Below are 22,463 nucleotides of genomic sequence, written 5' to 3'. Positions count from 1 at the left end.
CCTCTGCCGACACTGAGCCGAGTCTGTCACTCACCACGGAGCTACAGACCAGAGGTACAGACCAGAGGTACAGACCAGAGCTACAGACCAGAGGTACAGACCAGAGCACCTCTGCCCGACACTGAGCCGAGTCTGTCACTCACCACGGAGCTACAGACCAGAGGTACAGACCAGAGCTACAGACCAGAGGTACAGACCAGAGCTACAGACCAGAACTACAGACCAGAACTACAGACCAGAGGCAACAGACCAGAGCAACAGACCAGAGCTACAGACCAGAACTACAGACCAGAGCTCAGACCAGACCAGAAGTACAGACAGAAGTACAGACCAGAGGTACAGACCAGAAGTACAGACCAGAGGTACAGACCAGAGCACCTTGCCCGACACTGAGCCGAGTCTGTCACTCACCACGGAGCTACAGACAGAAGTACAGACCAGAGGTACAGACCAGAGCACCTCTGCCCGACACTGAGCCGAGTCTGTCACTCACCACGGAGCTACAGACCAGAGGTACAGACCAGAGCTACAGACCAGAGGTACAGACCAGAGCACCTCTGCCCGACACTGAGCCGAGTCTGTCACTCACCACGGAGCTACAGACCAGAGGTACAGACCAGAGCTACAGACAGAGTACAGACCAGAGCACAGACCAGAGCAACAGACCAACAGACAACAGACCAGAGTACAGACCAGAACTACAGACCAGAGCTACCAGACCAGAGCTACAGACCAGAGCTACAGACCAGAACTACAGACCAGAACTACAGACCAGAGCACCTCTGCCCGACACTGAGCCGAGTCTGTCACTCACCACGGAGCTACAGACCAGAGTACAGACCAGAGGTACAGACCAGAGCTACAGACCAGAGCTACAGACCAGAGCTACAGACCAGAACTACAGACCAGAGCACCTCTGCCCGACACTGAGCCGAGTCTGTCACTCACCACGGAGCTACAGACCTACCAGACCAGAGCAGTACAGACCAGAGGTACAGACAGACTACAGACCAGAACTACAGACCACAGAGCAGAGCACAGAGCTACAGACCAGAACTACAGACAGAGTACCAGTACAGACCAGAGCTACAGAAGACAGAGCAACAGACCACTACAGACCAGAACTACAGACCAGAGAGCTACAGACCAGAGAGCAACAGACCAGACTACAGAGTACCAGACCAGACAGAACAGACCAGAGCTACAGACCAGAGACTACAGACCAGAGGTACAGACCAGAGCTACAGACCAGAACTACAGACCAGAGCGACAGACCAGAGCAACAGACCAGAGCGACAGACCAGAGATACAGACCAGAGCAGACCAGAGCTACAGACCAGACCTACAGACCAGAGCTACAGACCAGAGCTACAGACCAGAAGTACAGACCAGAGCTACAGACCAGAACTACAGACCAGAGCTACAGACCAGAGCGACAGACCAGAGCGACAGACCAGAAGTACAGACCAGAGCTACAGACCAGAGCTACAGACCAGAGCTACAGACCAGAGACAGACCAGAGCTACAGACCAGAGCAGAGACCTGACAGCCAGACCAGACAGACCAGAGAGCTACAGACCAGAGCGACAGATCAGAGTACAGACCAGAACTACAGACCAGAGAAGAGACCAGAGGTACAGACCAGAGGTACAGACCAGAGGTACAGACCAGAACTACAGACCAGAGCGACAGACCAGAGCTACAGACCAGAGCAGACAGACAGCAGACCAGAGGTACAGACCAGAGCTACAGACAGACCAGAGAAGTACAGACCAGAGGTACAGACCAGAGCAACAGACCAGATACAGACCAGAGACAGACCAGAGGTACAGACCGAGAGCACAGACCAGCGGTACAGACCAGAGCTACAGACCAGAAGTACAGACCAGACCAGAGACCAGAGTACAGACCAGAGCAACAGACCAGAACTACAGACCAGAACTACAGACAGAGCTACAGACCAGAAGTACAGACCAGAGCAACAGACAGAGCTACAGACAGACTACAGACCAACTACAGACCAGAACAGACCAGAGCTACAGACCAGACAGACCAGAGCAACAGACCAGAGAGTTACAGACCAGAGCTACAGACCAGAGCTACCAGACCAGACCAGAACTACAGCAGACCAGACCAGACCAGTACAGACCAGAGAGTACAGACCAGACAGACCAGAGCTACAGACCAGAGCTACAGACCAGAGTACAGACCAGAGCGAAAGACCAGAACTACAGACCAGAGCTACAGACCAGAGAGCAGAGACAGACCAGAGCTACAGACCAGAAGTACAGACCAGAGCTACAGACCAGAGCTACAGACCAGAGAGCTACAGACCAGAGCTACAGACCAGACTACAGACCAGAGCTACAGACCAGAGCTACAGACCAGAGCAGACAGACCAGACAGACCAGACCAGACCAGACAGACCAGAGCTACAGACCAGAGACCAGACAGACCAGAGCAGACAGACAGACAGACCTACAGACCAGAGCGAAAGACCAGAGAGCTACAGACCAGAGAGTACAGACCAGAACTCAGACCAGACGACAGACCAGAGCGACAGACCAGAGCGAAAAGACCAGAGAGTACAGACCAGAGCAGAAAGACCAGAGCAAACAGACCAGAGTACAGACCAGACCAGACCAGAGCTACAGACCAGAGCAGACAGACCAGAGAGCAGACCAGACAGACCAGACAGACCAGAGACCAGACAGACCAGAGCAAACAGACCAGAGCTACAGACCAGACAGACCAGAGGTACAGACCAGAATACAGACAGAGCGAAAGACCAGAGACAGACAGACCAGAGCGAAAGACCAGAGCGACAGACCAGAGCGACAGACCAGAGTGACAGACCAGAGATACAGACCAGACAGACCAGAACTACAGACCAGAGCTACAGACAGAGACCAGAGCAACAGACCAGAGCAAAAGACCAGAGCAAAAGACCAGAGCAAAAGACCAGAGCTTCACATGGAACTACAGACCAGAGCTACAGACCAGAGCTACAGACAGACCAGAGCTTCATGTGAAGTCTAAACAAAAGGCACTTCAGATAATATATTTTGTCGTTTTTACCCACAAATGTTCTCGTGTAAACAGGACCTTAAAGAAGTGTGCAGTTTGTCTGACATGTAAAGAAATTGTGAAGGTTTTTCGAAGAATATAATCTGCGTCGTCAGTGTCAAACAATTCTGTTACGGCCCCGACCCGACCCCGACCCCCGTCACAGTCAGGAGAGAAAATGTGGCCTCTAGAGAAAAAAAGTTTGTTGACCCCTGCTCTAAAGAGGCCGTTACAGACGCGGCTTTTTAACAAATCTGCACTAAAATGCCAAAAACAAGGCCAGGGATCGGTACACACTTTTATTTTAGACACATTTACTCAGATAATCAGTGATTTTGGTGTTTAGTGTCCCTTTACGTCGAGCCCAGAGGAGTGCTGAGCGAGGGCGTTGTTCGTACAGTGCCCCTCTTGATTACGGCTCCAGGTTGCGGTTCGGATCTTTGTACTTCGTTAAATAAACTCATTGGGCGTAATTATAATGAGTGTGAGAGGAGGGCCGCGTCGGAATAACATCGCATTAAAGCTCCATTTGCTCGGACCACATCAAAACTTTGCGGTAACAACATCTTAATGTGAGGGCGCCGAGTTTGGGAGCCGATTTTTACCGACCAATCGCGGCAGAGACGGGAGTTCTGTTGCCGGGAAGATTAAATAAACAATATCCGCCTCTGATTCGGAGCCCAGGAGTGAAATATTTCCAGAGATCGTTTTATTAACTCTCTCAAAAGGTCCCCTGAGTTTAGTTTTTCTTCTTAAAGGATCAATACTGCGCTATTTTCTGAGGTTTAATGTTTCCTCTTCACAACATAAACCTGGAGTTGTGTTTTTATTGTTTTGTTCACACACGTTTAAAACGCAAAACTGCAGATTTACGCTGAGTTCTTCTCTCAAACAGAAATCCAAAAAAGTCTCCACTGTGCTTTTAAACTCAGTCAAACTTTTAAACTAAATGAGGATCTACTTTCGATATTAGTTTTTTTCAATTAGTATCAGATTTTCTAAACTTTTGACGACCTTAGTTCATATTTCAGTGTTTTTGTCGATTCTTTTGGACGAGTTTGAACAGAATCATGTTCAGGGTTCCCACTGTGGACGGGCATTCCATGAAATTTCATTAATCGATTGTCAGGAGAATTAATGATCGATTATCGATTAATGATTAATGTTTTTATATTAAAATGATCATCATTATTATTACTACTAATCTTTTTTCGGTGTCCTGGTGCTGTGAGGTCCCTGACACACTGGACACCGACACATGTGCTGTTTTGTTCACTGTGCACATGGACTCACACTCACGCGTGGAATTTCTGGTACAAGTCATCGTTAAATGTGCATTTGTGCTTCAGCGTGTTGCTGACTGTCTGTTTGTGTCTGATCACGTCGAGAGACTTTCCGTCTAACGTCCCAGTGAAAGGAAAAGCCATTGCTGTTCTGCATAAAGTAAAGTTCTCACTAAACAGTACAGCATTATTAACTTTGTATAACTCTATAAATGCACCAGATCTGATGGACTGTGTGGAAATTTGGGGTTCAACATGTAAAACTCACCTACAACCTTTATTTATTTTACAAAAAAGGGCTTTGAGAATTATCACCGACAGTCATTATACTGTAGAGAGACAAACAACCCATGATTTGTTCAACTTAAAGTGTTGAAAATGCAGGATATTGTTGACTTAAATCTCCTCAAAGTCATGTATAAAACAAAGTGCAGTGCGTTACCTGTAAATATTCAAAGCCTGTTTGAGATGAGAACAAAACACGACAATTTAAAAGGAACCGACATGTTTTAAAAACCCAGATTCAGAACTCAGGTTATGGAGCGAAGCGTCGCTGTGAAAGGAGTTAAACTTATGGAAAAGTCTTGACAAAGAAACAAAAGAATCAAGTACAATGACGACATTTAAAAAAATATATAAAATCGAATGCAGTGTGTTTGTACGAAAAAGAAAACTAAGTTGTGATTAATAATGAAGATTTACTGTTTGCAATTGATCAGTAATTGTGCCTGAACTGATTTGGAAAGTTTAGTGACGATCGATGTTGATGTTTTGTCTTGAAAAAGGAAAAGGGGGCAGATAACATCAGATTTTTTCTTCTTTCTGCTCCTTTTCATTCATTTCTTGTGTGTCTGATGTTGTGAGACTGTTGATGCCTTTTTATGCTTTATGAATGAAATAAATAAATAAAAAAAGAAAAGAAAACCTGAACATTTGCATCACTTTATAAAAAAAAAAAAAAACCTGGACGGCCGGGACAGGACGTGAAAAACGGACATGTCCAGGGTAAAGCAGACGTTTGGTCACCTTACGTTACGCACAGTGACCTACATTCTGTTTGTCGATAAAAAATGAACATAATCGAGGAAATTCTTAATGATCAATTATTGATTAATCCGATTAATCATTCCCATCCCTAGTTCTCACTCTTTTTCACGGACAAAATTTCTAAAACATTTCCATGACTTTTTCATGACCTAAAGTGAATTTTCCATGACTCTACATGTCATGATCAGACTTTTAGGTCTAAATCTGAAATGTGAACTCTTTCCACTCACTTTATGGTTTGGGATTATAGTTTTGGAACATTTAAAATCCTGTCAGTGCATTTAATATCGTCTATTTTAAACAAAAGGTGCAGATGTTCAGAAATAATCATAACAGTCTAATGAGAACTTAACAGAAAGCTGGAACTGTGTGGAAAAGATACTAAAATTCCATAACTTTTCCAGGCCTGGAAGATGATTCTTTAAATTTCCATGACTTTTCCAGGATTTCAATGACTGTGGGAACTCTGCCCAATATTAAAGAGTCCATGTTACACTATTTTCTGTCATTTTCTCATCACAAACAGACCTGGAGTTGTATTTTTTTGTTTTATTCACACATGTTTAACACACAAACCTTTTACACTTAGGCTGAGTTCCTCCCTCAAACAGAAAACACCTCGTTCCACCTTGTGATGTCACCATGTGGTTATACACGAACAGCTCCACTGAGTTTTAAAACTCCACACACCTTCACTAGAATTATTTGGATGATTTCAGCTCTTGAATTTTCAATCTCAACTGGACTAAACGGAGCTGTAAACTTGAAAACCACCACTTCATGACATCACAAGGTGGAGCAGAGCATTTTGAGCTTTGGAGATGTGGACAGACTGATAATAAAGTGTTACTCAAACACGTGTGAATGAAACAAAACACAAGTCCAGGTCTGTTTTGAGGAGGAAACAACTTTATAACTCGACTTAAACCTCACAAGAGTCAGATTTGTGTAATATCGAACCTTTAATAAATGTCAGTATTGTTTTTGCACAGTGTATTAAAGTGTATTTTGTTACTGAATAGAGAAATGTTCCTTACAGATCTGCTCCTCTGGGCGTTTGTACGTCTGCAGTGCATCGAGTCACTAAAACTAAGAAACTTCATACTGTGGGAAATTATGTGGTGGTCATGCTAAATTCACCTAACATTATGGACTTTGGAATGACAACAGGGTGGAAAAACACGTGTGATTATCCATAGGTCTACATAACATGTTTTTCTGGACTTTGAGATGCCACGGAGCAGCAAAACTGACATATGTGGTCTTGTGGCATGTTTCCACCCATGATAAGGTGCACTGGGTCAGCAGTATTGTTCATTTTCTTGCTGTATATGCTAAATCAACAAGTTAATGTTTTGTCAAGATGTAGTATAAAGCTACCCCTGATTTTGAGTTGGTCATTGAGGTGTCGTTCCGGGGTGGCAGTTGTACTTGGTAATCAACTTGAATCCCTCTCAATGGAAAATGACGAAATAAAGTGGCCTGTTCTCTTTGGATTCTCCATCTCCTGTGCTTCTTTTTAGGACACGCATGGAACCTTCCGAAAAAACCCACAATACTCACTTCATGCCTCAAGTGGTGTTCGATACAGATATCAGTGCTGGATCTGAACATTTTCAGGGTTTCCCCAAGTTTGACTACCCCAAATTTAAGACATTTTAAAGACCACATAAATGAAAATTAAGACCAACATCGCACCCATTATGCGGGTGAAAAACAGCAGATCCAATTCGAACAAAGACCAACTAACTGCTATAGAATCTCAGAGTTGCTGTGGATTAAACCGACACTTGACCATGATCCATCTAGCGTCTTCCTCCACTCTACTGATGGTTTTACTCTTTGCCGCCGGCGCCACAAACCAAAGTATTTTTGGTGCATACTCCAAATTAGACGTTCATTCACGTTATATTATTTCACATTGTTGTTTTTTGTCCCTCCTTCCATTTAACATCACACTGCAGAATGGTTGAGTTTACAAAAAAATAGGATAATGAAATTTAAAGGTTGTATGGAGCATTTTTTTTATTTGTTTCAAATTGTCAATGAAAGTTTAAAACACCATTACAGAGACGCAGCAGCTTTGTAATTATGATGACCAGAAAAAAAAAAAAGAAAATCTATCAACTGTGGACGTGTTGAGGCCAGATAAACATCAGCCAATAGAAAACGAGGCTGCCTCATTTTCTATTGGCTGTTAGGTTGTCAATCAAACTCCCTACGTTTCTAAGGTAACTATGCAGCGGGTCTTAGAGGCTTTTTTTAAATTGTGGCTCTGTCGCAGTTCGCATAAAGTTTGTTGCGATGTCGGACGAGAATCCACGACCAGTTCGCCGCAAAAGAAAGTCCGTTTTTGACGTCGCTGAAAGAAGAAGAGAAGGAGAAAAGGAGCGAAGACAAACTGAGGTGATTCTTGGAGATTCCTTTCAGTGACTGCGCGACTGAAGCGGACGAAGGGTCTAAAAACTGAGGTGTCGGTCTCTAAATTATTTCTAGAGGCTGTGGAGGAGGAAGGTGTCACGCTGGATTTCTCTTTCCTTAAAAAAATCCTCTATACAACCTTTAAGACCTTTGTGAAAAAAATAAGACTTAGGTAACATAATTTAAGACTTTTTAAGGCCTTAATTTAGGAACATGAAATTTAAGACCTTTTTAAGACTTTTAAGACCCCGCGGCTACGCTGATTTTTAGTTTAGTGTTGGACGTGGTGCACTCACATTTGTCCAGAGCGTCCATCGCAGCTCCCATCTCCGCCTGCTGGATACTACAGGAATTACACACAGAAAAGAGAGGGTTAAAATCATATTCTTTTTATATCATAATATTTGACATTTGTCCATTTTGAATCACAATACTGATTTAAAACAACTGTAGATACTGATCCATTGAGTTATTTATCGCAAAAACATGAAAATTCTGCTAAAATGTGTCTTGGCTTGGTGGAGACATTATGCTAAAGGGTTAGGGCGGGGTCTGGAGGACTAAAGGGGAAGGGGGGCGGGGCTCAAAAGGTATAAGGAACCGTGTGATTGGACTAAATCTGGGTATAAACTGTGCGATTTTTGGCCTTTTTTGAGCTGATTTTTCACTTTTGTGACCGTTTTTGGGATCTGACTTTTGTCGTGTTTTGTGTAGTAAACTTGAGGCAACTAGAACCGATTAATCCCTCATGACCAGCTCCCAATCCACAATCATAGGTCGTGAGAATATCAAAACTGTTTGAATCGTGACGGTTTCGCTCTGTTGAAGTCGTTCGTTTACTGTGAGAACATGAATCGCGATCTGTGAACTTTTAAAACCTGTAATTTGGTCGTACAGTTTGAGTTTGAGAGTGAAACCATCGAAAATATCGGTATCCACACTTCAAACTCCAACCCTGCAGCCAAATGTTTGCATCAGAAACACCGGGTTGCAATCGGGGCAGTGCTGTGTAATGTCACATAGTACTTGAAATTGCAGAAGCCACTGAAATCAGCACAAACTTAAGAGTCAGACGTGCGTTTTTTTGACCAGAAAGCTGCAAATCTACGTCGTTTGAAGCAATAAAATCAATAAAAAGAGTAGAAAATGTTCTTACATCATCATAAACACGGTTAATGAGCAAACAAAAGTGCGTTTAGTGTTTAATTTCACTTTAAAGATGACGCGTTTTTCTTTTAATTTGTGCTTCTTTTGTGCCGCTGATTGTTTCTAAAATAAAAATCTTGACGTTGCATTGTTCAGAGTGTCACCTGTTCCACTCAGAACAGGATTACCGTCGTGAGTCTGAGCCGTTTTAAATCAGCCGTTTGTTTGTGCGTGAAGTAAAAGTGCGAGAGGATTAGGCTCAAGAGCAGAGGGTTTGTTTGGAGAAAAGCTTAAAGAGGAGAGTCTGAAAAGACGAGTGCGAGACGAACGCGACGGTAATGTGACGAGATGAGAGACGAGTGACGAGAGAGAGAGAGAGACGCGCTGAAGGACGGAAAACACAGAGAAAAAGAGAAAAAAGAGAGGAGAGAAAAGAAGAGAAGAGAGAGACGCTTAAGGACGGAAAACACTGAGAAAAAGAGAAAAAAGAGAGGAGAGAAAGAAGAAGAGAAGAGAGAGACGCTTAAGGACGGAAAACACAGAGCGAGAGAGAAAAAAGAGGAGGAGAGAAAGAAGAGAAGAGAGAGATGACAGAAGAGAGAGACGCTTAAGGACAGAAAACACAGAGAGAGAGAGAAAAGAGAGGAGAGAAAGAAGAGAAGAGAGAGACGACAGAAGAGAGAGACGCTTAAGGACAGAAAACACAGAGCGAGAGAGAAAAGAGAGAGAAAGAAGAGAAGAGAGAAAGAGACCAGAAGAGAGAGACGCTTAAGGACGGAAAACACAGAGAAAAAGAGAAAAAAGAGAGGAGAGAAAGAAAAGAGAGAGAGAAAGGAGAGAGAAGAGAGAGACGCTTAAGGACGGGAAACACAGAGAGAGAAGAGAAAAAAGGGAAAGAAGAGAGAAGAGAGGAGAGAGACAGAGAGACGCTTAAGGACAGAAAACACAGAGAGAGAGAGAAAAAAGAGAGGAGAGAAAGAAGAGAAGAGAGAGAGACGCTTAAGGACGGAAAACACAGAGCGAGAGAGAAAAGAGAGGGAAAGAAGAGAAGACAGAAAGAGACAGAGAGAGAGAGACGCTTAAGGACGGAAAACACAGAGAGAAGAGAAAAAAAGAGAGGAGAGAAAGAAGAGAAGAGAGAGATGACAGGAGAGAGAAGAGAGAGACGCTTAAGGACGGAAAACACAGAGAAAAAGAGAAAAAAGAGAGGAGAGAAAGAAGAGAAGAGAGAGACGACAGGAGAGAGAAGAGAGAGACGCTTAAGGACGGAAAACACAGAGAAAAAGAGAAAAAAAGAGAGGAGAGAAAGAAGAGAAGAGAGAGAGGACAGGAGAGAGAAAGAAGAGAGAAGAGAGAGACGCTTAAGGACGGAAAACACAGAGAGAGAAGAGAAAAAAGAGAGGAGAGAAAGAAAAGAGAAGAGAGAGACGACAGGAGAGAGAAGAGAGAGACGCTTAAGGACGGAAACACAGAGAGAAAAAAGGGAGGAGAGAGGAAGAAGAAGAGAAGAGAGAGACGCTTAAGGACGGAAAACACAGAGAAAAAGAGAAAAAAGAGAGGAGAGAGAAAGAAGAGAAGAGAGAGATGACAGGAGAGAGAAGAGAGAGACGCTTAAGGACGGGAAACACAGAGCGAGAGAGAAAAGAGAGGGAAAGAAGAGAAGAGAGAGACGACAGAAGAGAGAGACGCTTAAGGACGGAAAACACAGAGAGAAGAGAAAAAAGAGAGGAGAGAAAGAAGAGAAGAGAGAAAGAGACAGAGAGAGAGACGCTTAAGGACGGGAAACACAGAGCGAGAGAGAAAAAAGAGAGGGAAAGAAGAGAAGAGAGAGAGACAGAGAGAAAGAGAGAGAAGAGAGAGACGCTTAAGGACGGAAAACACAGAGAAAAAGAGAAAAAAGAGAGGAGAGAGAAAGAAGAGAAGAGAGAGATGACAGGAGAGAGAAGAGAGAGACGCTTAAGGACGGGAAACACAGAGAAAGAAGAGAAAAAAGAGAGAGAGAAAGAAAAGAGAGAGACACTTAAGGGGAGAAAAGAAGAGGGAAAGAAAGAGAAGAGAGAAAGAGACAGAGAGAGAGACGCTTAAGGACGGAAAACACAGAGAAAGAAGAGAAAAGAGGAGAGAAAGAAAAAGAGAGAGAGAAAGAGAGGAGAGAGAAGAGAGACGCTTAAGGACAGAAAACACAGAGAGAGAGAGAAAAGAGAGGAGAGAAAGAAGAGAAGAGAGAAAGAGACAGAGAGAGAGACGCTTAAGGACGGTGAATAGAGAGGGAGAGAGAAGAGAAAAGAGGGAAAGACGAAAAGAGCGAGAGAAGAGAGAGACACTTAAGGATGGGAAACAGAGAGAGACAAAGAGAAAAGAGAGAGGGAAAGAAGAGAGGAGAGAGAAAGACGACAGGAGAGAGAGAGAGACGCTTAAGGACGGAAACACAGAGACAGAGAAGAGAGAGGAGAGAGAGAGAGAGAGAGAGAGAGAGAGAGAGAGAGAGAGACTTAAGGACGGAGAAAGAGAGAGAGAGAGAGAGAGAAAAAAGAGGAGAAAAAAGAGAAGAGAGAGGAGAGAAAGAAGAGAGGAGAGAGATGACAAGAGAGAGAGAGACGCTTAAGGATGGGAAACAGAGAGAGAGAGAGAGAGAAAAGAGGGAAAGAAAAGAAGAGAGAGAGAAAGAAGAGAGGAGAGAGATGACAGGAAAGAGAGAAAGACGACAGAAGGAGAGAGGGACAGGAGAGAGAGAGAGAAAGAGAGAGAGAGAGAAGGAGAGAGAGAGAGAGAGAGGAAACAGGAGAGAGAGAGAGAAGAAAGGAGAGAGGAGACAGACAGAGAGAGAGAGAGACAAAGAGAGAGAGACAAAGAGAGAGAGAGACAAAGAGAGAGAGAGAGGAGAGAGAAGGAGAGAAGAGAGGAGAGAGAGACAAAGAGAGAGAGAGAGACAAAGAGAGAGATAGAGACAAAGAGAGAGAGACAAAGAGAGAGATAGAGAAAGAGGAGGAGGAAAGAGAAGAGAAGGAGAGAGAGAGACAACAGGAGAGAGAGAGACAAAGAGAGAGAGAGAGAAAGAGAGAGACGAGAAGAGAAGAGGGAAAGAGAGAGAGAGAGAGAACAGAGAGAGAGAGACAAAGGAGGAGAGAGAGACAACAGAGGAGAGAGAGAGACAAAGGAAGAGAGAGACAAAGAGAGAGAGAGACAAAGAGAGAGAGAGAGAGAGGAGAGAGAGGAGAGAGAGAGACAGAGAGAGAGAGACAACAGAGAGAGAGAGAGGAGAGAGAACAAGAGAGAGAGAGAGACAAAGAGAGAGATGATAGGAGAGAGAGGAGAGAGAGACAGGAGAGAGAGACAAAGAGAGAGAGAGACAAAGAGAGAGATGATAGGAGAGAGAGAGAGAAAGACAGGAGAGAGAGAGAGAGAAAGAGAGAGGAAGAGAGAAGAGAGAGAGAGAGAGAGACAGACAGGAGAGAGAGAGAGAGAAGAGAGAGAGAGAAGAGAGAGAGAGACAGACAGAGAGAGAGAGAGACAAAGAGAGAGAGAGACAAAGAGAGAGATGATAGGAGAGAGAGAGGAGGGAAAGACGACTGAGGAGAGAGAGAGAGAGATGCTTAAGGATGGGACACACAGAGAGAGAGAAAAGAGAGAAAGAAGAGAGGAGAGAGAAAAACAACAAGATAAAGAGAGAGACGCTTAAGGACAGGAAACACAGAGAGAGAGAGAAAAGAGAGAGGAGAGAAAGACGACAGGAGAGAGACAGACGACAGGAGAGAAAAGAGAGAGAGACTTAACGACGGTAAATAGAGAGAGAGAGAGAGAGACAGAGAAAGAAGAGAGGAGAGAGGGACAGGGAGAGACACGACAGGAGAGAGAGACATAGAAAGACGACAGGAGAGAGAGAGAGAGAGGGAGAAAGAGAACGTGAGAAAGAAGGGGTGAGAGAGAAAGAGAGAGAGCGAAAGGGGGAGAAAGAGAATGTGAGAGAGATAAAGGCAGGGAGGGAGAGAGAGAGAGAGAAGCAGAGAGAGAAGGAAAAGGGGGTGAGAGAGAAATGAGAGAGAGAGAAGGAGAGAAAGGAAAATAAGAGAAGGAACACAGATTAAAGCAGTATGGAGGGAACTGGAATGAAGAAGAGGAGAGAGAGAAGAGAGATGGAGAGAAACAAAATAAACTGACACAGAAGGCTTTGGAATGGAGGAGAACGGAGGAATTTGTGGGAGAGAGAAGGAAAAAATAAAGGGGGTGAGAGAGAAAAAGAAAACCAGAGAGATAGAGACAGAAAAAAGGAGAGAAGGAGAAAGAGAGAAAGAGTGAAAGTTTATAACACGGTTTAAACCTTTAATCAATTTCATGTGTTTTTTTATTTTTCTTTTATTGTCAAAATGTACCTTGAAAAACATTTATTCTTTTCCTCTTCACAGATTTTATTTTAAATTTCCAGTTTATTTTGAAATAATTTGAGCAAACGTGCGCCGGGACTGACCTCGGTCCTTTTCCGCAGCCGATTCTCTCTCCTTTAAAATAAACGGCCACGGTGTAGGTCCGAGCGTGAGACGGGCCGACCGTCTGCAGAGTCCTGAAGGAAAAAGAAAAAACACAAAACAGAACCATGAGAAAACACAAAAAACAGAGCAGATTTAAAGGTACAAGGTGTTAAAAGAGAACGAACGAGACCAAGACCAAGACCTGCTAGAGACCGAGACAGAGACCGAGACAAGACCGAGACAAGACCGAGACGAGACAAGACCGAGACAAGACCGAGACAAGACCGAGACAAGACCGAGACAAGACCGAGACAAGACCGAGACAAGACCGAGATAAGACCGAGACCAAAGACCGACCGAGACAAGACCGAGACAAGACCGAGATAAAGACCGAGACAAGACCGAGACAAGACCGAGATAAGACCGAGACCAAGACAAGAGAGAGACGAGAAGAGACCGAGATAAGACCGAGACAAGACCGAGATAAGACCGAGAGAAAGACCGAGACAAGACCAAGACAAGACCGAGACAAGACCGAGATCCAAGACCGAGACAAGAAGACAAGACCAGACAAGACCCGAGATAAGACCGAGACAAGAGACCGAGAGACAAGACCGAGACAAGACCGAGATAAGACCGAGAGACCAAAGACCGAGACCAAGAAGACCGAAGACAAGACCAGACAAGACCGAGATAAGACCGAGACAAGACCGAGACAAGACCAAGACCGAGACCCAAGACCAAGACTTTTGAAATCTTGATATAATAGATCGAGAGTTTTCAAAACCGAGACAAGACCGAGCCCAAGAGCCCAAGACCGTGACAAGACCGAGACAAGACCGAGACAAGACCGACACAAGAGCGAGACAAGACCGAGATAAGACCGAGATAAGACCGAGATAAGACCGAGACAAGACCGAGACACGACCGAGATAAGACCGAGATAGAAACCGAGACAAGACCGAGAGACAAGACCGAGACAAGACCGAGACCAAGAGAGAAGACCGAGACAAGACCGAGATAAGACCGAGACAAGACCGAGACACGACCAAGATAAGACCGAGATAAGACCGAGACAAGACCGAGACAAGACCAAGACACGACCAAGATAAGACCGAGATAAGACCGAGACAAGACCGAGATAAGACCGAGATAAGACCGAGATAAGACCGAGTCCAAGCGTCTTCAAGACCAGGAAAAGGCCGAGTCCAAGCTCCTTCAAGACCGAGACAACACCGAGTTCAAGCGTCTTCAAGACCGGGACAAGACCGAGACAAGACCGAGACAAGACCGAGTCCAAGCTCCTTCAAGACCGAGACAACACCGAGTTCAAGCGTCTTCAAGACCGGGACAAGACCGAGACAAGACCGAGACAAGACCGAGTCCAAGCTCCTTCAAGACCGAGACAACACCGAGTTCAAGCGTCTTCAAGACCGGGACAAGACCGAGACAAGACCGGGTTCAAGCGTCTTCAAGACCAGGAAAAGGCCGAGTCCAAGCTCCTTCAAGACCGAGACAAGACCGGGTTCAAGCGTCTTCAAAACCGGGAAAAGGCCGAGTCCAAGCGGCATCAAAACCGAGTCCAAATGCACTCAAGTCCGAGACAAGACCGAGTCCATGCGTCTTCAAGACCGGGAAAAGACGGAGTCCAAATGCACTTAAGTCCAAGACGAGATCGAGTCCAAGTGCCATCAAGACCGAGACAAGACCGAGACAAGACCGAGACAAGACCGAGTCCAAGTGCCTTCAGGACTGAGTCCAAATGCGCTCGAGTCTGAGACAAAACCAAGATCGAGCTTCTTCAAGTCCAAGACAAGACCGAGTCCAAGCGCCATCGAGACCGAGACAAGACCGAGTCCAAACACCTTCAAAACAGAGACAAGACTGAGACAAGACGAGTCCAAGAGAGTACAAAAGTGGTCTCGAGTGCTATGACACTACTGGAATGTTCCACAGTAAAACATTAAACAGTTCTGTCTTACATTTATTATACATTTACATTATTTATTTATTTTATTTAGCTCAAAATACTGAAAATAATTTAGGCATAAATCACACAGGACAAAATGAGTTGGGTCTGGGTCTTTTTTTTTTTATACTTAAAGGTGCATTAAGTAACTTTTCACCATGGAGATGTTATTCCTTTGTCTGGAATGTTCCGCAGTGTGGCATCAAACCTTTCTATCTTCACGGAGACCAAACCGGACCAAGTTACGGGTCAGATCTGTGGAGAGGCGACTCCGCTCACAGTCAGAACGTCTGTTTTTCTTGGTATTTTTGAGCTATAAAACCTGCACCTGTGATTGAATAAACGTAAAGTAGAGCTGTTTAATGTCACACCGTGGAACATTCCAGGCAGAGCAATGACGTATCCATAGAAACAAGCAGGCGACAGGCCCCCCCCCAACCAAAAAAGTTACACAATACACCTTTAAATACATAAATAATAATATAAAGTCTAAAGACACAAACACAAATCCCCAACTCACTGCTGCTCCGATTCAGCCGTGACCTTGCATTTCTTTTTATTTTTTTTGGTACTATTTATTTATTTTATTTTTTTTGCATTCGATTGTCAGTTTCCACGGCGACGCACACACCTCTTTATGGCAGGCCTCAGAGTGTTTTGTCGGAGGACACTTGACCTCTGACCTGTTGTCGCGAACGAACGCAGGTTTATGTAACAAAACACCACGAGCGCGACAAGACGCCGAAAGGGAAAGGACGGAAAAAACGGACTTAAAGTATATTTATTATTAACTGTCCAGTGAATTATGGTTTGGGAGGTCTGTCGCCTGCTTGTTGCTATGGAGACGTCATTGCCCTTCCTGGAATGTTCCGCAGTGTGACATTAAACAGCTCGACTTTACATTTATTCAATCACAGGTGCAGGTTTTACAGCTCAAAAATACCTCGAAAAACAGGCGTTCTGACTGTGAGCGGGGTCGCCTCTCCACAGATCTGACCTGTAACTTATTCTGCTTTGGTCTCCATGAAGATAGAAAGGTTTAATGCCGTACTGTGGAACATTTCAGCCAGTGAAAGTGAGTTTTGTGGAAAGGACTCGAGTTTTCTAAGTTATTTAGTTGAATAAAAACATAAACAACGACAACATGATTTTATTTTGTTTTCTGTGGTTTTAAAATTAAAAATGATCTTGAATTATTTTGTCATTTTTTATTAGATTTAAAAGAATTGTCCAGAAGCATTGTGAAAAGTTGCAAAAAAAGTAAAAAAATAAATAAAATAAGTAAAATAGTGCGACCGCTGCATTGACAAATTTGACCTATTTCAAAAATATTCTTAAATGTTTTGTATCTTGTGCACTATGTAACTTTTTCGGTTCTGGCTCGTCACCTTCTTGTTGCTATAGAGACTGCTCTACCTGGAATGTTTCGCAGTGTGACATTAAACAGCTCTACTTAATATATATTCAATCACAGGTGCAGGTTTTTGAGCTCAAAAACACCTCGAAAAACAGACATTCAGACTGTGAGCGGAGTCGCCTCTCCACAGATCTGACCTGTATCTTATTCCGGTTTGGTCTCCATGAAGATAGAAAGGTTTAATGCCATACTGCGGAACATTTCAGCCAGTGAGAGTGAGGTTTGTGGAAAGGACTCGTCTTTTCTGCGTTATTTAGTTGAATAAAAACATAAACAACAGCATGATTTTATTTTGTTTTCTGTGGTTTTAAAATTTAAAATGATCTTGAATTATTTTGTCATTTTTTATTAGATTTAAAAGAATTGTCCAGAAGCATTGTGAAAAGTTGCAAAAAAAGTAAAAAAATAAATAAAAATAAGTAAAATAGTGCGACCGCTGCATTGACAAATTTGACCTATTTCAAAAATATTCTTAAATGTTTTGTATCTTGTGCACTATGTAACTTTTTCGGTTGGGGGCTCGTCACCTTCTTGTTGCTATGGAGACGTCATTGCTCTACCTGGAATGTTTCGCAGTGTGACATTAAACAGCTCTACTTAATATATATTCAATAACAGGTGCAGGTTTTCGAGCTCAAAAACACCTCGAAAAACAGACGTTCAGACTGTGAGCGGGGTCGCCTCTCCACAGATCTGACCTGTATCTTATTCCGGTTTGGTCTCCATGAAGAGAGAAACGTTTAATGCCATACTGCGGAACATTTCAGCCAGTGAAAGTGAGGTTTGTGGAAAGGACTCGTCTTTTCTGCGTTATTTAGTTGAATAAAAACATAAACAGCGACAGCATGATTTTATTTTCTGTTTTCTGTGGTTTTAAAATTAAAAATTATCTTGAATTATTTTGTCATTTTTTATTAGATTTAAAAAGAATTGTCCAGAAGCACTGTGAAAAGTTGCAAAAAAAAAAGTTTAAATATTGTGAGGTTGCATTGACAAAATTGACCTATTTCAAAAATATTCTTAAATGTTTTGAATCTGAAACAGGACTCGGTGTCGACTCGGTGTCGGGTCGGGCTCGGAGGTGACGCAGGAGAAAGGACCGGCTCACGGAGGTAAACGCGGCAATTGCCCGATCGCGCTTTGCGGACAAACTGCTCGGCGTTCTCTCTCCAAGTCCAAGATTAGTCCTGGTTTAGTCCTCACCCACCCGTGTGTAAATACTAGTGCTGTCAGGCGATTAAAAAAATTGAGAGATTAATTACTTATGATCTGTAATTAATCTAATTAATCTCTTTTTAATCTCACCTAAAAATGCTGAGAAAAGCTTCAACTTGAGGTATTTTCATTTAAATTGATTATTACATTATTATTATTACATATAAACCATGAAAACTCTAGAGCCACATCAGCTTGTTTGAAATTATAATGTGTTTAATGCTGATTTGCGCAAATCTCACAGAAACGAAACTTAAAAACCGCATGGCTAATTTGCATAAACTAAGCGAGAAAAAAAATAAAAAAAGCTCTTGTGTCGCTGATGCGGTTCAGCTTCTGTGGGACTGAAGGACTCGACTCAGTGGAATCTGAGTTTTCTGACAGAGTTGAAGGTGAAGGTGAGTCTGTTCTGTGTTTGTGTCGTGATGTTTTCAGACGTGTGCAGGTTTATCGCAGATGCGGCGAGAACGAGAAAGAAAATCACAATTGTTTGCGGAAGCGATGTGTTATTGTCCCAACAACACATAAAAACAGATTTTATAATAAGGCAACTCGCGTAGAAACAGTAAAGTTAGAGATTAAAAAAATGAGATTATCGCGATTAAAAAACATAACGCGCTAAATATGACTGTAATTAATTAATTGCAATTAACGCGATAATTTGCACACCCCTAGTAAATACTACCCGCCCATAATACGCGATACGTGTTCATACGCTGTAAAAAAAAAAAAAAAAAAGCATGGGAAAGGTGAACCGCAGTATAGCGAGGGACGACTCCCACCCCCGGTAAGGTGTCCAGGTTTTCACAAATGGAAATATGGTCACCCTAACACACAGGTGTCAAACATAAGGCCCGGGGGCCAGATCCGGCCCTCCAAGACCTTTAATGTGGCCCTTGGGTGATTTTCTACTAAAATATTTTTATTATATTTTCTATTAAAATATTGGTAATTTTCTGCACCGCTCAGCATAGCGGCGTCTCCAGCGTCTCTGTACGTGGCCCCTCCCCCCAGAGCAGCACAAATGAAGACTTGTCTCTTTCCAAACGCTCTTAAAGGACGATCGTTTTGACTGTTGACCGTGACACCCTCATCAGAAAAATGTCCAACATGAGAAAAGTGGAGCCGAGTGCAGGATTTTACAACAAAAATTGACTTATTCTTATTTACATACAAGTTCACGTTAAAACTTTGTGTTGAAATTGTATTTTTCTTAAAGTTTCAGGTTGTTCATAATATTATAATATTTTGTAAAAGAAAGAGTTCATCAATTAAAAAAGATTTCTGTAATAGATTTGTGTTTCTCTGCACAAATATTTGAACTTATTGTTATTTTTGGGTTTATATGACATGAGTTTTCTGATCCGGCCCCTTTGAGATCAAAGTCGGTTGGATACGACCCCCGGAACAAAATGAGTTTGACACCCCTGCCCTAACATATATAAATTACTCCGGAATATAAGTCACAGGAAACACCCAAACCATGAAAAAAAGTGCCACTTATACTCAAAAAAATACAGTACCCCTGTACAAGTGAGTACTGTGTTTAATACTCGGGATGTAACGATGTGCTCGGTGTGCTGTTATCATGATATGCATTTTACGGTACAATATTTATTGAAATATTTTGCAGAGTCGTAGTATTAGTACAGTTTTTAGTCCCTGTAGGAAGGACTGAGCAGGACTTGACCCAAACTTGCTGATTTGGGAAACACTGACCTAAACAGACAGATTTGTATTTAGAAATAGAGAGAGACTGAGCGTTATTACCTCCTCGAAAGCTTTGAATCTCCCCTGGTTTGACTGAATCACACGTTCTTTTTCTTATATTCATATTTAAACATTCATAAAAGTGTGTGTCCCGACTCTTATCAGGGGAAAGTAATATTCAGTTTGCAGACGTATCCCTCGTATCTTTGATCATATTAATTAAACACAGATCTTTATCAAGGCGCAAATTATTTCTTCTATAAAATTAACTCTTTGGAAATGTGATTAAAAATAAATAAATAAATAAATAAATAAATAAATAAAACCCTCCACTGGTCTGTGACTGGACTCAGAGCTCACCTCAGTCTGTCCTCACAGACCCTCGAGCTTCAGCCGAACGTTCCATCAAATATTAAACCCCAGACTGTAAATAATGGATTTGAGAGACATTTACAGCATTTATACAGCAAGGATCCTTATTTATTCATATATTTGTTTGTTTTATTTATTCACATCTGACAAGTGAAGTCATTCAAAGTGTTTAGAATTGTTTTTGAAAGAAATCGCCAAACATATGATCCACAAATACTGAACATTCTCAGTATTTGTTTGGGATAAAGTGTTTTTTTCACGACAGCAGGAAGTGTCCCGCTGTAGATTTGTGGAATTCCAGTTAATGTTTTTTCTGACTGTGTGTCTTGTGTGTGAGGATCTGCTGCTCCTGTTCCTCCTGCACCACTGTCACTTCTACTACTACTGCGCATGTCTCCTGCAGAAAGAGCCTCTGTTCTGTCTGTATCGTGTCAGTCGATCGCACCGTTACTTCTGCACCATAAAGACAAAGACTGAGACGACTGAACACAAACGCCCCCGAAAACAAAATCAGATTCTGCAGATTTACAAACTGCAAGTCGTGAAATCTGCAGCTGAAAACGGAAATCGAGCAGCAGAAAGAAAGTTTGGAGTGAGAGAGAAACTTGTGACACCGGGAGGATGAACCATGAAACTTTCCTGAAGTCACTGGACGGACGGACAAAGCCTGGACTTCAGTGACACCGAAACCATCCTGTCGGGATTCAGAAAGACACAAATAATTCTAACTGGAACTGATGCTGAGTCTGAATAGTGGACATAGCTAAGGCTCTAGTCGCCGCATGCCAAATAGGAAGTTCTCCAGGAGGCTCTTCTGACTCTGGCTCCAATTTGACTTGTGGCTCCTCTCTCTGTACCTGCTGCTGTGAGCCTTGTCATTTTGGTCTTAAAATGTTTGTATTAACCCACGACACAGGATGCTGATTTTTTATTTTTTTTGCTGTTATGTTCATCAAAAAAATTCTATTCATAATACAGAACCTGGCTCTAGCATCACGAGCCTCATTTGAGCGTCGCTGAACACTGGGTGACGTCACACTCACACAGTCCACTTCTTTTATAGAGTCTATGATTACGACAGCGACACAGAAGAGGAAGCGTCGCTCTGTTTACCTCCAGAGGTCGAGGTTGAGTTGTTCAGAAGTGACACCGAGGATGAAGAATTGAATGGATTTAGTGATTTGGAGTGAGATGGAGAGTTTGTTAAACTTGCTCTGTTCTGTTATGTTATAGTTTATCTGAAGAACTGTTCATATGTGACGTTAACAGTCTGTTGTTCACTCTTCTGTTGTTTTTACTACAACTTGACTTTACACAGGAAATGTTGGAACCTGGTCTCTGATTTTACAAAATACATTTCCCCCAAAAAGTTCAACTTATATATGTTTTTTCTTCTTCATTTTGCATTTTTGGCTGGTGCAACTTACACTCCGGAGTGACTTATAGTCCAAAAAATACCATATATGTTATAGATTAGACACAGTACTCACTTGTACAGGGGTATATAAGATAAAGTAGTGCAGTACTCACATGTACAGGGGTATATAAGATAAAGTAGTGCAGTACTCACTTGTACAGGGGTATATAAGATAAAGTAGTGCAGTACTCACTTGTACAGGGGTATATAAGATAAAGTAGTGCAGTACTCACTTGTACAGGGGTATATAAGATAAAGTAGTGCAGTACTCACTTGTACAGGGGTATATAAGATAAAGTAGTGCAGTACTCACTTGTACAGGGGTATATAAGATAAAGTAGTGCAGTACTCACTTGTACAGGGGTATATAAGATAAAGTAGTGCAGTACTCACTTGTACAGGGGTATATAAGATAAAGTAGTGCAGTACTCACTTGTACAGGGCAGTATACTTGTACAGGGGTATATATAAAGTAGTGCAGTACTCACTTGTACAGGGGTATATAAGATAAAGTAGTGCAGTACTCACTTGTACAGGGGTATATAAGATAAAGTAGTGCAGTACTCACTTGTACAGGGGTATATAAGATAAAGTAGTGCAGTACTCACTTGTACAGGGGTATATAAGATAAAGTAGTGCAGTACTCACTTGTACAGGGGTATATCGGGCTCTTTGCCCTCCGTCCTCAGGGTCAGGCAACACTGCTGCAGCTGAGACTTGGGGTCGTTCCAGTCCTGGTTTAAAATGAACTCCTGCCACAGACACACGAGAGGAGAAGGCGAGAGTCAGGGCAAAAACAGGGAAAAAAATATAACACGAAATATACTGTAACTTTAACATTTAAGGCACATGAGAGGAAAGGCAAGAGTCAGGGCAAAAATAACTCTAAATGTAAACTCAAGACCCAAGAAATAACCCAGTGTCCACAGTGTTT

General features: G+C 42.8%; 1 protein-coding gene across 1 annotated transcript in view; it reads right to left on the bottom strand.

Annotated features, from left to right (window-relative positions):
- drosha (drosha ribonuclease III) overlaps positions 1-22,463 on the bottom strand; it is a 322,738-nt gene that overhangs the window by 20,930 nt on the left and 279,345 nt on the right. The window contains 3 exon segments of the mRNA XM_055151233.1: positions 8,114-8,160; positions 13,429-13,521; positions 22,178-22,281. Of these exon segments, the coding sequence (XP_055007208.1) occupies positions 8,114-8,160; positions 13,429-13,521; positions 22,178-22,281 (244 nt within the window).

The sequence above is a fragment of the Boleophthalmus pectinirostris genome, unplaced genomic scaffold (genome assembly GCF_026225935.1).
Source record: "Boleophthalmus pectinirostris isolate CB_2022bp ecotype Guang Dong unplaced genomic scaffold, ASM2622593v1 HiC_scaffold_15, whole genome shotgun sequence".
Taxonomy (NCBI): Eukaryota; Metazoa; Chordata; class Actinopteri; order Gobiiformes; family Gobiidae; genus Boleophthalmus; species Boleophthalmus pectinirostris.
Note: the sequence above shows the minus strand (reverse complement) of the source record. Positions and strands in the feature narration are given on the sequence as shown.